This window comes from Eucalyptus grandis, chromosome 3, assembly GCF_016545825.1.
Source record: "Eucalyptus grandis isolate ANBG69807.140 chromosome 3, ASM1654582v1, whole genome shotgun sequence".
Lineage (NCBI taxonomy): Eukaryota > Viridiplantae > Streptophyta > Magnoliopsida > Myrtales > Myrtaceae > Eucalyptus > Eucalyptus grandis.
The window spans coordinates 46,226,413-46,242,462 of NC_052614.1; the positions used below are offsets into that span (position 1 = coordinate 46,226,413).

At 37.8% G+C, this 16,050-nt stretch overlaps 1 protein-coding gene across 1 annotated transcript; it reads right to left on the bottom strand.

Moving 5' to 3' along the window:
- Positions 1-5,423: 5,423 nt before the first annotated feature.
- On the bottom strand, positions 5,424-11,082 carry LOC104437539 (omega-6 fatty acid desaturase, chloroplastic). The gene is made up of 10 exons (XM_010050509.3): positions 10,774-11,082; positions 10,502-10,556; positions 8,933-9,171; positions 8,418-8,561; positions 8,118-8,269; positions 7,546-7,668; positions 7,200-7,377; positions 6,704-6,822; positions 6,211-6,325; positions 5,424-5,881 (listed from the first exon to the last, which is right to left on the bottom strand). The coding sequence occupies exons 1-10, from the start codon at positions 10,810-10,812 to the stop codon at positions 5,720-5,722; spliced, it is 1,326 nt and encodes a 441-aa protein (XP_010048811.2). The 5' UTR covers positions 10,813-11,082; the 3' UTR covers positions 5,424-5,719.
- Positions 11,083-16,050: the final 4,968 nt, after the last annotated feature.

Genomic DNA, 16,050 nt, shown 5'->3' on the forward strand with positions numbered 1-16,050 from the left:
ACCACAAGGAAAAATGATGAACAGTAGCGTGGCATTTCCCAAATGTCGAATGCCCAATGTCTGCCCCTCCCAAAGATTGGGCATTGAGCATTCCGAATGCTGATACTTGGGCAAAGGGGCTTCCAAAAAATTTGCCAAACACTAATAATTTTCCCAAATGGGCTTTGGGGGTCAAAGGGGCTTTGGGAATGCCCAACCAAACACCCCCCAAGTCCAGTTGGAAGTGTGGGCGCCATCGGTGATCGTCGTAATCCGATGTCCCGGTTTTCGGGCTTGAAGATGGGCTTTTGCTTTAGAGAAGCCAATAATGAGGCCGATTGGCTGGCTTGAGCCCAAAAAAAAAAGTACTCTCCCATGGATTTGGCTTTCTTATGACGTATTTGGTAACCCTTCTGTTTTCGTGAATAATTTCTAATCGAAATAATTCTTTTTATTTTGTTTCTAGAAACAATTTTTAAGCATTTTAAGCCGTTTAATAACTGTCTAAAATTTCAATTCTCGGAATAAAATTGCATTTGGTACCGTATTCAAAATTTCTACTCCAAATTATTTTCTTTTAATTTTTAAATAATTTTATTACTTTTTCCTTTTTTTCTTCTTTTCTTTTTTTCCTTTCTTTCTCATATTCTTCTTCTTCAAGTGGTGGACGCCGATCATGGCCTTGGGATGACCGCGTCCGCCGACAAGGGTCGGCAACCTCAGGAGCGTCACCGGCCCTCGGTGAGGCTGGCCTATGGCCAAGCCTCGCCGATAGCTAGGCAAGGCTCGGTCGAGCCTCGGTGGGGCTAGCCGAGCCTCGACTAAGCCGGGTGAGGCCCGCCAGCAACGAGGCGTGCTAAGCTCGCCTAGCTACCGATAGGGATCCGGCGAGGCTGGGCAAGCCTCGCGGGCCGGGCAAGGCCCACCCGCCACCGAGAGGCTCAACCTCGCTAGATCTAGGGAGGCCAAGCCTTACCGGTGGGCGGGCTTACCTCCGACGAGCTCGTCGAACCAGGCTTACCAGGGGCGGCGGATAATAGACAGCGTGCAAACAAAGAACCACGGCGGTGACAATAGATGAAGAAGAAGAAAATGGAAGAAAAACAAGAAAAATAAAATAAAAAGAGAAAATATGGGCTTGATTCTAGAATTGTTTCCAAGAACAAGAATCATTTTTTTTTTAATTCTTGATTCTAATCCAAATCTACTTCTAGAAACAAAAATATATATAAATTTGTTTTCGAGAACAAAATTTTACTAAACACAATTATGTTCCAAAACTACTCCCTGAAACAAAATAATAGAAATTTTTATTATTTGGCGGATTACCAAACAGGACTTTAGGGACTATTTTGTAATAATCCAAGAACAACTTATTATGTTTTTTTGTTTCCGGAAAAAAATAGAAATATGTTTGGTAAATTTTTTGTTTCTAGGAATAAAAATCCTTTTTTTGTTCCCAATAATAGATTTGGAACATAATCAAGAAGTAGAAAAAAGTTGCTTCTTACTTCCAAGAACAATTCTAAAATTAAGTCTAATTTTTTCTTTTATCTTCTCTTTTCTTCTCTTTTCTCTTCTTCTCTTTCCTCTTCTTCTTCTTCCTTTTGGCCGGCGTCCTCGCTGGAGCTGCCAAGCCATGACAAGGCTCATCGGCCTGAGCCTCATCATGGTTGGGCGAGGCTTAGCATCGCTAGATTTAGACAAGCTCAAGTTCACCGGTCAAAACGAGGCCAAGTTTTGCCAAGCTAGGGCGAGACTGACCTCGTGCCGCCTCGTAGTGGCTAGGCGAGCCTTCGGCGACCTCACCAAACCTCACCCAAATGGGTGGTCGACAACCAGCCACAAAGGAGGAAGAAGAAGAGAAAAGGAAAAAGAAGAAAAGAAGAAAAATATAATAAAAGTATTAAAAAATTAAACGAAAAAAATTAAAAATCTTGCAAACGCATTTCTATCTCGAGAATAGAAATTTTGTACATTATCAAGCGTATTCTTTTGCTCAAAAATTATTCTAGAGAACAAAATTAAAAAAAAATCATTTCTAATAAAAATTACTCTTAGGAATAGAATAGTTACTAAACGCGCCCTTACCTACCTCAAGCCCTATAGGCTTTGCTTTGTAATGACACTCCTCTTATGGGCTCTTTCAGTTTTGAGTAGTAAGTGAATACAAAATCTTTATGACCCAAAAAACAAAAATGATCTTTTCAAATTTAATCATTTCGTTCATGTATCACATTATATTTAATTGAGTAAATATGTTATATTTGGATCAAAATAATTCTTTTTTTCAAGATAAAATTTCTAAGACAAAAATTTTCTGATTGGACAAAAGGTTCAAACTAAACATTCTACTGCAAATACAGAACTCTCATAGTAACACCCGGAAGAGGTAGCTTAAAAAAAAAAAAATCTCTCATGACAATTCGTTTCCCTCACACTATTTTCTTGCCTAAAATCATTTGCTAACTTATCCAAATATATTCCCTAATTGAACAATATGTTAATCTACTATGTAGTTGACAACTCAATATCTTTTGTATTCTATAGTGTTAACTAAATAATAAAGATTCTCAAAGTACAACATATATGCTCTAGGCACACAAGGCGTTTTGGTTGTTTGTTGATTGAGTCTTTAACATTCTATTTAGTAAATTGACTCCTAAATATTTTGGAAAATCTGCAATTCAATCCTAATTTCCCTACCGGTGACATTTACTTATCAGAAAATAATGTCCTTTTAGGTTTTCACAAAAGTGAACATTATTTTAACAATAATCAAGGTATAAAGCACATAAATTTCGTTGAGAATTGGGTGAGAAACTTGATTATGAGATTTCATTGAAAAATAGAATTGAAGTTTTCTTCTTAACTTTATGTGACTCGAGAAAAATGTTAAGTAAAATTTAGGCTTTATTTTTTAATTAATTTTCATAATCAAATTCTCTACTAAATGAAAGATTCATATGCTTTATTTCTAATTTTGGTTAAAATGATACTTCATTTAAGGGAAAATTGTCCAAAAAATCCTAAACCTATTATACTTTTACTAATTCAATTCTAAAAATTTCAATTTTATAAGTTGAGCCCCAAACTTTTTCGCATTTTGTTACTCAAGTCCATCTGACCAATTTTGACCAAAAATCATTAACATGGACACTAGTATAGCATGGTACTGATGTTGACATTTTTTAATAATATTTATTATTTTTCTAATTTTTGTATTTTTCTTTTATTTTCTTTTCCTCCCTTTTTGTTTTTTTGTTTTTTTTTTTTTACTATGGCTAGGGAGAGTTGTTGAGCCCTTGTCAACCATGGGCAAGGCAACCTTACCCAAATTTGGGTGAGGCCACCTTCATCTGCGACTAGCGAGGCTAGCCTCACCAAAACTTGGGCAAGGGTCACGAGAAGCCTATAGTCAGCAAGGGTGTCACGGCCCCTCACCAGCAACCAGCAAGGCTTGGTAACCCTTGTCGGCCACTATAACTAATAATAATAATAATAATAATAATAATAATAATAATAATAATAATAATAATAAAGGAAAAATAAATTAATAAGTTCCAAAAAATATCAAAATATTCCAAAGTGTACATGTTAGTGTATTCTAACCAAAGTGAGCCAAATGGACTTAAGTAGTAAATTATGAACATGTTTAAAACTCAATTGACAAAATTAAAAGGTTTAGAATTCAATTAACAAAATTACAACATGTTTAGGACTTTTTGGATGATTTTTTCTTCATTTCATAATCACCCATAGAGTATAACCATCCAGTTACTAAGGTCACCAACAATGATATTGGCACTTTTGGCGTGTTTATTAAGTTTTTTGAGACTTAATTGACTAAAAATAAAACATTTAGAACTTAAGTAATCAACCATCAAAAGATTAGGACTTTTATTACACTTATTGTCACTTGACTAGTTGTGATTAACTCGAAGAAGAAAAGTAATTCTCCACATGTACTATCCGTTCTATCTACAATTCCCTTGTTTGTTTAGTTATTACTTATTTAGATAATGTAAAAAAAAAACACATATAAATTGAGCTAAAAAAGTTATAGTTTTAATTTCAATTTCACTATAGCAACAAGTTTGATCTAGCTATAAATGACATAAGTCTGAATCTGATGTCATGCATTTGTCATGTGATATTAATTTATAGGTATTTCATTATTTAGTTCTGGAGAGGAGAAAAATATAGTGTATTGATTTTTAGTTAGTCCGGCAGATTTTTTTCCCTTTCAGAGTCAGGCGAAGTTGAATGGACTTATGGGTACTTTGAATATGCATGCTTGGACCATCGGGTATTAACTTATGACATCATTCCGTGCAAATCACACTATATCAACTATTATCTACATTCTAATTTTCTTTCACAGAGTGTACTCTAACAGAACTTGATGTATGTTATTATTTCGGTAGCCTAAGAAAAGCCCGGATGTAGTGCTCCCCAAAAAGCTAGCTTTTGTTCGTTTGGAGTCGACATGTACATTAAGCATCATCACTCCCTACTTGTATGCATCATTGCATAAAACAAGGATCCTGTCGATTCTCATTTTTTTCAACTATTACTTTTACGGTTTGACCTAGTAAATACAATCTGGAGAGAGCCTTCACATGATATCGATCTGTTGAAACTTAAGAGATCACGTCTTGAGACACCATGCCATCATATCTTGGCGATTCGATCTTGATGATATCAATAGTTCTGTAATTTTCTCAATCTAATGGTGTCAGTTGAAAGTAGGAGCCATGGGTATTTCATGTCGTCGAAAATCACATCAAGGGGATCTAAAATCACAAGTCAAAATCGGCTATAAGAACAAATAAGAACTAAATGAAAGGGGCTAGGTCTCCACCCAGACAAACTTCTGAATTGATTTTGAGCACCAATGATTGGGATGATCTTTAACCGAACTAGGGCAGACTCGGCCATGATAAATTCACTTCGCTTTTAGTTTGACAAAAGATGGATTCAAGTTGGTTTGATACAAGAACCTGCGACGGAATAAATCCTATCCGATCGTGTTTTTGGAAACTTGGCATGACAAGCTTTCTATTGTCAGGATAATCACGATAATTTGATATTAGGCGTTCTATCCATTTTTCAGACACCGACAATAGATCCGACCTCTCTCTCTCTCTCTCTCTCTCTCTCTCTCTCTCTCATGCCGCTTACTATACCTGAGAAAAAGTGAGAAATTATCTTTTATATGATAAAACAACCTTCGACCCATGAGCGAGATATTGTCATATTTGTGGGATCTAATCCTAATTAAAGGTCGTATGGCCATCTTCCATCTACAACCCATGAGCAAGAGATTCTCACGAAGCACCCTGCGCAAACTCATACCAAAATGTTTAAACAACAAGCTTAATCGATTCAAAACAAGTACTCTCGTAATAGCAAGACCAGAATTAAGAGTTGCTAAGTGCATCTTTTGAGCAACTATCATATTCGCATGGATCAAGTGTCACTCAAACGACACATTCAGTATTGCTGCCGTAGCAAAATGTATATTATGTCATAATGCTGAGACACACCAGAGACAATACAAAAATTGAACTTCCAAAGATAGTTCACAAGAATATTTTCTTCTCTAATATGGAAAAGCCTCTACTTAACAAGGGCAAAATCATTTCAATTACTGGCAACTTACATTCGGGTCAATTCAAGAAGAGAATACCCCATGAGAGAGAGCTGAAGATCACCAGAGTCCGATAGAAATATCTTCTCAAGCATAATCAGGCATCACCTTTTTCAGGAATGTAATCGGCTCGGAATCTTCAGGCGCCAGTTGGTCAAATGCGGCATAGTTATGCTCTTCATCGTACACATGGCACATCGTCATAATTGTCTTCATGAGTCGCCAATTCCATGTGGCTTCATTTAAGTACTGTGGATGACATGTAAACCAAATGAGCAAACTAGCAAATAGACATTTTTTGACAACAGCGAGACAACTGGTCCTCAGGCAAATATCCAATACCAAGATCACTCTGCATTTACAAATATTCGAAGCACCAAACACTAAAATCAAAAACTATCTCAAGTTCGCCAAATTTAGTTTCAACTTTAAAATACTCCCTTCCTCTTCAAGCGTCTGTTACTCATGACAAGAGCCACCCCCCAAAAAAAAAAAAAAAACACAACTTGCTCCAAATCATCCTAATCTAGCTGGCCTTTTGAATGCCAGAATAACATACTTGATGGAAATCAGCTCACCTTTCCCCAGTTTTCTTGTATAGACTTGTGAGCCACCTGCAAGTTGTAACTTGGAATCCTTGGTGATATATGATGGGGTATGTGGACATTTATATGATGGCATAGAATTTCGATCCTGCACAAGAGAATAGCATCTCAGATTGTTTTTTGATCATTCTACTCATTCTTGCACCCGAAGGTCGTCAGATAAACTTTTAAGGCAAAGCAAGTGACAAAACCTTCTTCCGAAGCATGTGGTCATCTAAGATAGCTAGTTCCCCTATAACCACCTCAACTTGATAATAATTTTATTGTGCACTTTCAAAAATGCAAAAGTTTCTTGATACACATTTTTGTATGGCAATGCCCAGAAGCAATGTCAAATGTGTTAAGTTTAAAGGTACAGGACCCAATTGCCACCACCATCATGTCATTGCTAGTTCATTTATATCTGAGATGCAAGCAAAAGAGAACAAGTAATGAAGAAACTTCAGGAAAATAAAAGATTTATTACCATTTAGGATAATCGCAGTGTACGGTTCCGTTCAGCTGGGCTTGAGCAGCATTCCACTCATTGGAAGATTTGAAAGGAATGTGTGGTGCCGTGTGATGGACCATTGTGAAAGTACTCATCTGAAAACAAGAAAAGATTGTTCTTCTCATTCAGCAAATGTAGATGGCTTGACTTGAACAGCCAGGGCAACTAAATTAATTGAGCAAAGAAGCTTCAAGTGAAAACTCTTAATTATACAACTCATGATTTTCAGACAATCCAAATCCTAAGATTGAGGTATTCATGGTCCTCAGCTGCAGTTGGCAATAATGACTATGAGCAACTTCTCACCAAATATCCTAAATGATCAAAAGCTACAAAAAGATGAGAGACCACTAGATTCTTTTGGAGGTTTTCTTTAGTATGACCGTGGGGATTACTCGTCAACTAATTATTGGTGTCTTCATTAAAGAGGGGCAAGGAACCACACGTCAATGCAGATGAAAAAGACCATTACCCAAAAGTGATAGCCCAACCATGGCATCAACCAGAACTTAATCCAACCCAAAATGCCAGCCTTGTAAATGATCAATGGCCACCCAATCCCCATAAAAGCAAAAACGCAAGCCAAACTGATCTTCACCCTTTTGACTTCATTTGGTCTGAACTTGCTCAAGTCGAAGTGCCATATCAACCTAGTAGGGCATTTACTCTGATTAAAAATCAATGCATTTACATAAAATGGCAACAAATAAGAATTATAATAAACCAACATCAATTTGACATTTTGAATTTGAAGGCACGAAGAGTGAGGAAACGAGCATCTAAATGGAAATAATACATGTTTATAGTTCCATACATACCAATGACCTATAGACATCCAAGGACGAATTGGGCCATATCCATATATAATTGCCTTGCGCAGAAGAGGAGAAGAGTCAAACTCCTCTTTCAAAACAGGATGCCAAGCTGTATCTTCAGACAACCTATTACAGATAAAAAGGAAGAAAAACATCATGATAGTTGCATAAAGGCAGTTAAGAGGGGATTAACCAGACAACTACAACCATATGGTCATGCTAACCAAGGGGAATTTTCTCACAAAAATAAAAAATAAGAGGAAAAAACAAGGAACATGTGTCCAGAAGATAACATCATAGACATGAAAGAGGGCAAGGAAATAACAAACAACACATGTGCAAACAATTGTCTTCATGTATATTTCCTCACTATATCCAAAGTGAGTCTTTAAGTATGTAGATTATGCATGGAGTAGATAGCCTAAAATGGACTAATTGTTAAAAATCAAGGGAGATATACTGTCACAAGAGCATTCTGCTTGTCGTTAAAGGACCATGTACCCCTTTATTTCATATTAAAAGGTATTCAAAATGGATTATCAAATGCAAAAATGTAAAGGGAGTGTCTTACAGACATGTTAGTTTTTGCATGATGTCGGTCGTGCTTAAACCTCCATGGCTCGTAGGGATATATCAACGGAAGAAATGCCAGCGTTCCCACTATATCTTCCACTAATTTGTTCTTTGCAAATGACTTGTGAGCACAATCGTGCCCTATAACAAAGAACTTGAAAAAGGGAGGGAAAACAAGAAGGGATAAACAGAGCTGTCTAGGAAGTTAATCTAATATCTGTTATAGAATGAAAAGACAACCCATATGAGCAAAAAGCAAGGGAATTTTTTAACAAAGGAGAGAAACAGCAAACAAGATTTACCCCAGTAACAGCAGTTCCTGTCCATGCCCACGCCAAAGGGAGTAGGTACCATGGGGCTTTGGAAATCATGAACAACCCCAACGAGTAGGAAGTAACTGATATCAAAACTGAAGTCCAGGCTTTCCCATCATCAATCTCAAAAACCTTCGATGAAATTTGAGGGCAATAATTGTTAGAAAACTTGCTAAAATGTTGCAATTATTTCAGCTACACCAGAAAGTTTCTTGTGACCATCTAGCCCTACATATGACCAAGATGCAGCTGATATAATTATCGGGTGAAAAGCTTACGTAGTAGTATTCAAGAGACATTTGTTCATTTATTTGAGGACTATTCCCAAGCAATAGGAGCATGAACTAGAAACATCATTGGATTCTTTTTCACTCTTTACAAAAACATCCTCAAGTCGAAAGAGTAATCTAAATAAACAATCTTGGCAATGAAAATGAGAAGATGGGAATGCTTCATGGATAAGAGAACATGTAAGCACACTCCGCAGCCAGTAAAACGGATACCTTTCTGGGAAGTGAATCGATAACATCCTTGAGGGTAACATTCTCAGGAAGAGGTTCTCCAATTTGCCTGAAGCCATAACTATCAGCCAATTGCTTCCGGTACTCAGCACTGTCTTCTGAAATCGGTGCAACAGGAACTGCCACAGCCCTTACAATATGAATTTTTTTAGGGGAGAATGAATGTCCTTTATGTTTGATTCCCTTCTGGAGTGGATTTTCCCATTTCAGATCATATAAGCCTGTCTTCCAACAGAGAATTATAAGAAACCCACCAAAACCAGAGAAACCATTTAAAGCAGTATAGTATCAAATGACCCATGCAATTTGTTTCATGTCATTTAAAGCGTAAGTGCAAAATAAAACCCAGCAAATTGGTCGGTTTCATCCCAATTCCCAAAATTTCATTATCAAAATGATGCTTGCACTCAAATAAATTCTAGCCTTTACGACGATGTCTATGCTATTACCAAACTGAATAGGCACCAGATGCATGAGCTGGTCATGTTCACATAGCCTTTCTTGGTCATACCTGAGATTAGGTTGACTTGGTCCAGTCCAAAATACATCCAAGCAAGCAAATTTAATTAAGATCCAGTTTCAGCTGACTGAAACACTAAGTTGGTCAACTAGTAGGGATCAGATTTTCCAATTTGAAGCTATATTTCATGATTCTAGCACTTAAGTGGACCTATCCTTCAGCCACATCATTAGTTTGTTGGAAAGAAAGAACAGCATACTGAACAAGGCTACATCTGAACCACTTATTTAAGTAAATGGATCATTTTGATAAAATAGGGTGGATGAACTGGGAAGTGTGGCCATTTCACTGCCTGGGTGTGGGTGTGGGTGTGGGAGCCAACTCCAAGCTATTGCTCAGCGACCGTACAATGGTAAGAAAGTGCATTGTCGACATTTACCATCATATATAACCAATACTGTAATCGATGTCAGAAGTCCATGAATGGTCCTTCTAACAAAATGGACCCTTCAAGCCTCTAAACAGCATTGCATTAGGTAAGACAATTAACTTGATATATATTAAACAGAGGTTTCAAAACATAAGAGTATTTCTAAACTCGATGCATGCCTTGGGCAATCCAATCATCAATTGCAAAAAGGGTTAATTTCAGAATTTTACCAGAAGAGTAGAGCCAGTGACTGTCAATGCAAATTCTATGCAACAAAACGCAATGCACATAAATGGCATAAAATGCGTACTCTTAGAAGAAGAAAATGGTAGCTTTGAGTGCCATGCATCGTCATAATTAGAATCCTAAATCCCACCATTGAGCAAAAAAGTAAATCACTTTTCTAAAAGTAAAGAGTTAAGAACCAGTTTCACCTATCACACGAATCATCAACTGCAGCCATCACAACCAAATTCTAAACTTAACAGAATAGATTTAAAGCTCCAAATTTACAGCTACTTTGGCCGCTGACAGAGTGTACCACCACCGGGGCACAACCACCGAAGGAGGTTTTGAGAAAAAGTATTAAGTGACTCAATTCACACATGAGATTAGTAAAAATTAAACTCCAGGCGAAAAGGCATAATAGAAAATCAAATACCAGGTGAACACTGGGTAGCAATTCTTCGGCTCCGAATCGACGTCTGATGGGGGCCCTGAATACAAAATCCATACGAACTTGTCAATAGGGAGGGGCGGACAGTAACTGCCCATTGACACGTTACACTAAAATTACACAACCAAAGTCCAAATTCAACCAAGAATTGGGAACCCAAGAATCAAAATATCCAAAAGAAATCTTGCATTTACAAAAAGAATCAATCTTGAAGGCCACAGAGAGAGACACAGAGACAGAGACAGAGATGGACACACCTTGAGGAGGAAGGCGGAATCTGCAAGCCTGCAAGCCATGAAGAAGCAGAAATGCAGAAAGAATTTGCAGCTCTGCTCAAGAGGACCCCCAAACACAGACACAAACTCAAGTATCCAAAAGATAAGCCCCTCTCTCCCTCTCTCTCTCTCTCTCTCTCCCTCAGTTATTGCAACTGGGGTTACAATACATGGGACGAGGCGGTGGAACCCCAAGGAGAGGATCTCCAAACAGCGTCTCTTGCTGGCTATTTATATGCGGGCAGTTGCCTTCCCCAAACTTCATCTTCTTTGTCCGTGGTCGGCATCGAAAGTGTGGTCGACATTTCGCAGGTATCCTCAACCTTTTGTTTCTTCCTAGTTTTTTTTGTTTCCTCCTAGTTTTTTTCCCTTCTTTTGGGGGTACTTTTTCCTTTCTTTGCCTTTTTTGCCAACAGTAATTTTGTGAGGAAAAAAAAAAAAGGATTTATGCCACTTTTCTTTTTATTGCTTTAATATGACTAATTCTGTCCAAATGATAGAGCTGTTTCCACCCTGCATATGATTAAATCCATCTCATTTCCATTGTGCAATAAAGCACACGGCGTGAAAAATTTGTGGACATTCAGGCACCTTGAATTTTCTTATAAAGGAACACTCTATCAATGTTATTACCTTTAATCCATCAAAGTGAAGTGAAATTTAACTGCACTTTAAAATTGTTGTTGTCTTTTACAAATTTTGATTTAATAAATTTTTTTTTAAAATTTTTGAATTGGAAAATTTAGTCATGGTCTTATTTTAACAAATCTTTAAAGAGGGCCTTTTTTTGTTGCATCCGGTCATCTCATTATATGTATATAAAGAGACGACCGATAAAAAAGAGCTTGGAGGTAATATGTGCAATAAAAATTAAAGTACATAAATGTTCAAATTTTCTTAATTTTTACTTGACAATTAATCTATAAATTTGCTCGATTAACGTGAAAATGATTGGGAACTTTCTCTCATTGACAAAGCTAACATGTGCGAGGCAAAATCTAAAAACTTAAAAAATAATACATTGCACTTTTAACATGCATGGTGATATGTGCCCACGTAAGATAGTCAAGAAAAAAGAAAATATAGGAAAATATGTGCTATTCTCATTGCGACAACTAGATTTTTAGTAATAAATTAAAAAAATTGAAGAAAAAGAAAAGTGGAGAAATTTGGAGCTCCATCACTTGAAGTTTCGTTTCTTTTTTTTTTGAGCAAAACTTGAAGTTTCGTTTAGATGGTTAAACAATTTTATTTCTTTACTAGAAATTGGATGGATATGGTCTTATAAAGAGCATAAATAGATTCACCCGTGTCGTGTCCAAATGGCTACTTAGACTTCACCCTATGAATTCGTACGCAAATAAATGTTTTCCGAACAGAACATAGATTTGTTTGTAGACAGAATAACTATTAAACTCGTCTTAGTCTTCAACTTAGGCCCCGTTTGTTTGCGTTTTTTTTTGTTTTTAAACAGTTTTCTGTTTTTGTTCAAAGGAACAAAAGGAGCAACACGTTTGTGTGCGTTTCTGTTCCTTTTTGTTCTTTTGTTAAAGGGAACAAAAAAGTAAAACAAGAAACACAAATTTTGTGTTTCTTGTTTCGGAACACAAATCGAAACACTTTTTTTTTCTTTTTTCTTTTATTTTCTTGTTCTTCTTTCATGGCCGAGGCGAGTCGCCGCCGGCCTCGGCCACGGTAGCGGCATCGGCCGACGAGGGCAGCTCCGCCTCGCCCGGCCACGCGAGGCTCGCCGGCCCCGCGAGGCCGACGCCGTCGTGGCCCAGGCGAGGGTCGGCCTCGCCATGGGGGCGAGCTCGAGCTCGCCCGGCCATGGCGAGGCCGACCTCGCGCCGGCTGGGCGAGCTCGGCCTCGCCGGATCGGGCGAGATCCGGCGAGGCCGAGCTCGCCGGCCCCGGCGGCGAGCCTCGGCCTCGCCCGGGCGGTGGCCCGGCGAGGCCGCGGCTCGCCCGGCCGTGGGCGAGCTCGGCCTCGGATCAAGGCGAGGCCGACCTCGCGCCGGCCAGGCGAGCTCGATCTCGCCCAGATCCGGCCTCGAGCTCGCCCGGGCCGGCGAGGCCGAGCTCGCCCGGCGGCGAGCCTCGGCCTCGCACAGCGGTGGTGGCCGCGGGCGCGCCCGCCGCCCGGGGCGAGCTCGGCCCTCGCCGGGCCGGTCGCCGGCCAAGGCCTTGGCGGCGGCCAAGCCAAAAGAAGAAAAAAATGAAAAAAAAAAAGAAAAAAGGAAAAATAAGAAAAAATAGAAAAAATAAAAGAAATAAAAAAATTATCCAAATTTACCAAACATGTTTTCGTTTATTTTTTATTAGAACAAGTTTACCAAACGCGTATTTTTGTTCAAAAATTGTTCGAAATCTTAGTCTTTTTAACAAAAAACACAACCAAACTCGTAATAAATTTTTTTTGAAAAAAAAAATTTGTTTTACCAACCAATGCTTTGGACATGGAATAGGGAGCCAAGTCCCGGGAAAGCGGGGATTGTTCATTGCGACTGATTCCGTGCCACGAGGTTTGACCGACACCTGGTTACTAGACGCCATAGGCGTGTACTTTTGATGGGGCAAAACATGTAGAACACCGTTTGTTTTTATATATATATATATACGAAAAATTATTCCGACTTTTCGATATTTGGAAAACGAAAAGTTAATCGATTTATGGAAATTGTTTTCCATGAACTGAAAACAATAAGTTTAAACTGAGGAAAACAACTTTTCCTTGTGTTTGTTTCAAAGAAAATTTTATAGTGAAAGAAAACACTTTCTGTGTAAAATATTACAAGAATTTATTATAGAAAAAGTTTAATCCTTTTTAGATTGTAGAAAGTCTAACCCAAAAATTTTAATTTATAGATTAAGATAGACTGCATAAAAATAAAAAGCATATAAGACCCACTGTTAAGTAATGTGGGATAATATTTCAATAAAGGCAATGACAACAGAATTTGTAAAGACATGATGAGTATTTATCTAGAGAGAATTATATGTCTAGTCAGTATTTATGTTTGTGTTGTTAATCATACTTAGACATTTAGTGTTGTAGATGAAACCATAGAGAGAATTATGTGTTAAGTTAGGATTTTTGTTCAAGTTGTTAACAATTATTTAGGATCACAAATTGTGTGTTCGTGTTGCTCTTACTTATTTAGGATTGACTCCATTTAAGTAGTGCATGTAATTTTGCGTTTAATCTAAGATGTTGATCACAAATTCATATGCTGATTGAAAGTCAATGATATCTACATTTGCGTGAGGAAAACATAATTTGCAAATTTGTTATCTTACAATGACTTAAATAATTACCACGGTTTGTAACTCTGTATTTGATATTGACCGTTAATTTTTACGTTTTAAAATATTGCAGGTCGCCAACTTTTCTTTTTCTTTTCTTTTTTTCTTACGCCAAATATTGAAAACTTTTAGAACATGCAAATGCTGAAATGATCTTGATTAATATTTCAGAAGTTGGCAAAAATGCAAAAAGAAAATATTTTTTACCTCTGAAAAGGTCTAAAAGAATAACATGGTAGAATATGAAAATTTCAGAATTTATTGTCATGATAGATAGAGATAGTCGATTAAATTCTTGATATCATAAAATTGAATGGATGCATATATTAACTTATCACCCCTCTCTAGCACAAAAATTGTAATACACGATGGTACTTCATCCAGTTGCCGCCTCAAATTGAGAGGCGGTTGAGTGTATCCGCAACACATTTATAATTACAATATGATATTTCATAGATGTGGCAATTTAGAGTTAAGTAATTACATATCAAGAAAAGAGCGAAGGCTTATTACATTTTCTAAACCATCAAATCACTTCTATCGACCGCGTCATACATCAAACAATGTATCAATAACATATTTTCTTCATCTATCTATGGAGAGCTAGTGCAACGCTAGACCCATGTTGGGAAGAGCATCGTTGGCATCTCACCGAGTTTAAGGCGTGTCTCAGTAAACTTATTAGGAAGAAAATTCTTGGGGCATCCCTGTTCAATCTTGTCAGCTGAATGATAAAATTAGGGCATTTCACGTTGCACGCGTTTCCCATTAATTCCACACATAATCATATATGACCCTTTGAGTCTTTCGTGTCGGTCGTGAATACGAGTCAGAAACCAGCCACACCAATCGTCGTGGAGTGCGTAAGTTGATTCACTCGTCCTGTCGCTCTTGCCGTCCTACGAACAGTGACCATCACATGCACGCTTTGTCTTCGTTTGGCCATGTCACCATATGCACTTGTCGAAGTCAATAACCCACATTTCGCGTGGGGGTGGGAAGAAAAGCATTTCGGACTTTCAGCAAGACTCATCGTTCTCAAATTGAAATTCACAAATATTAATTTTGTATTATTTTTTATCTTACATAAACTTTCAAACCGGTATCTGAACCCAAATTTACCATCCGTTGGCATTCCATCCAATACCTTATTAAAATGCTCATGTGTCAACATACTCAGGCTCGTTTGATCCGGTTTTGGGAATGGGCTTTGGGACTCTAAAGTCCTTTAATTAAATGCAAATGCGTTTGGTTCGATTTTTTAGGCGACTTTGGTAAAATGCCATTATATATCCAAATAGCTCTAAGGGTCTTTAGCCCAAAGTAGGTCTGGAGGTATTTTGGAAAATTGCATTTTCGAAATGCAAATCCCCGGTATTGTTCATCTTCTCCAAAACCACCACACGGAAGCTGATCTAGGGCCGCCAACCGCCGACCAAGGGGTCGCGCGCACGTCGGCAACCGCCACCTAAGGGTCGCCTAACCCCGGCCGACCGTCGGCGGACCTCGGGCGGTGCTTGGGTCGCGCGACCCGGGCGACCGATGGCCCGATCGCGCAATCAAAGTGGCCTTAAAAAAAATACAAATGTTTTTTTTAATTTAATAAAAGTCCTTTATAAATGTAAATTTTACCAAATGGTATTTTGACCAAAGTTGTTTCTCGATACATTTTAGAATTACAATTTATTAAATGCTATTTGCATTTTGGAAAACCCCATTCACCTAAAGGTATTTGCATTTTTGCAAATACATTCCTCAAAAGGCAAACCAAACGAGCCCTCAATAGACAACTACTTGGGGGGGGATGAAAGCATTTAGACTCTTGTTGTTCGATTATTACCATTGAAAATCTCAAATTGAAATTCATAAAAAATTAATTCTATATTATTTTTTATCTTGCATAAAATTTCAAATCAGTATCAAATCCAATTTTATCCATTGGCATTCATCCAA

Bases quoted from the DNA above. Each gene is read 5' to 3' on its own strand.
- LOC104437539 (XM_010050509.3), bottom strand. From the start codon at position 10,812: ATGGCTTGCAGGCTTGCAGATTCCGCCTTCCTCCTCAAG. The intron at 8,270-8,417 runs GTAAATCTTGTT...CCCTTTTTCAAG, and splicing joins CAGGAACTGCTGTTACTGGG to TTCTTTGTTATAGGGCACGA. The intron at 5,882-6,210 runs GTGAGCTGATTT...TGTCATCCACAG, and splicing joins TACAAGAAAACTGGGGAAAG to TACTTAAATGAAGCCACATG.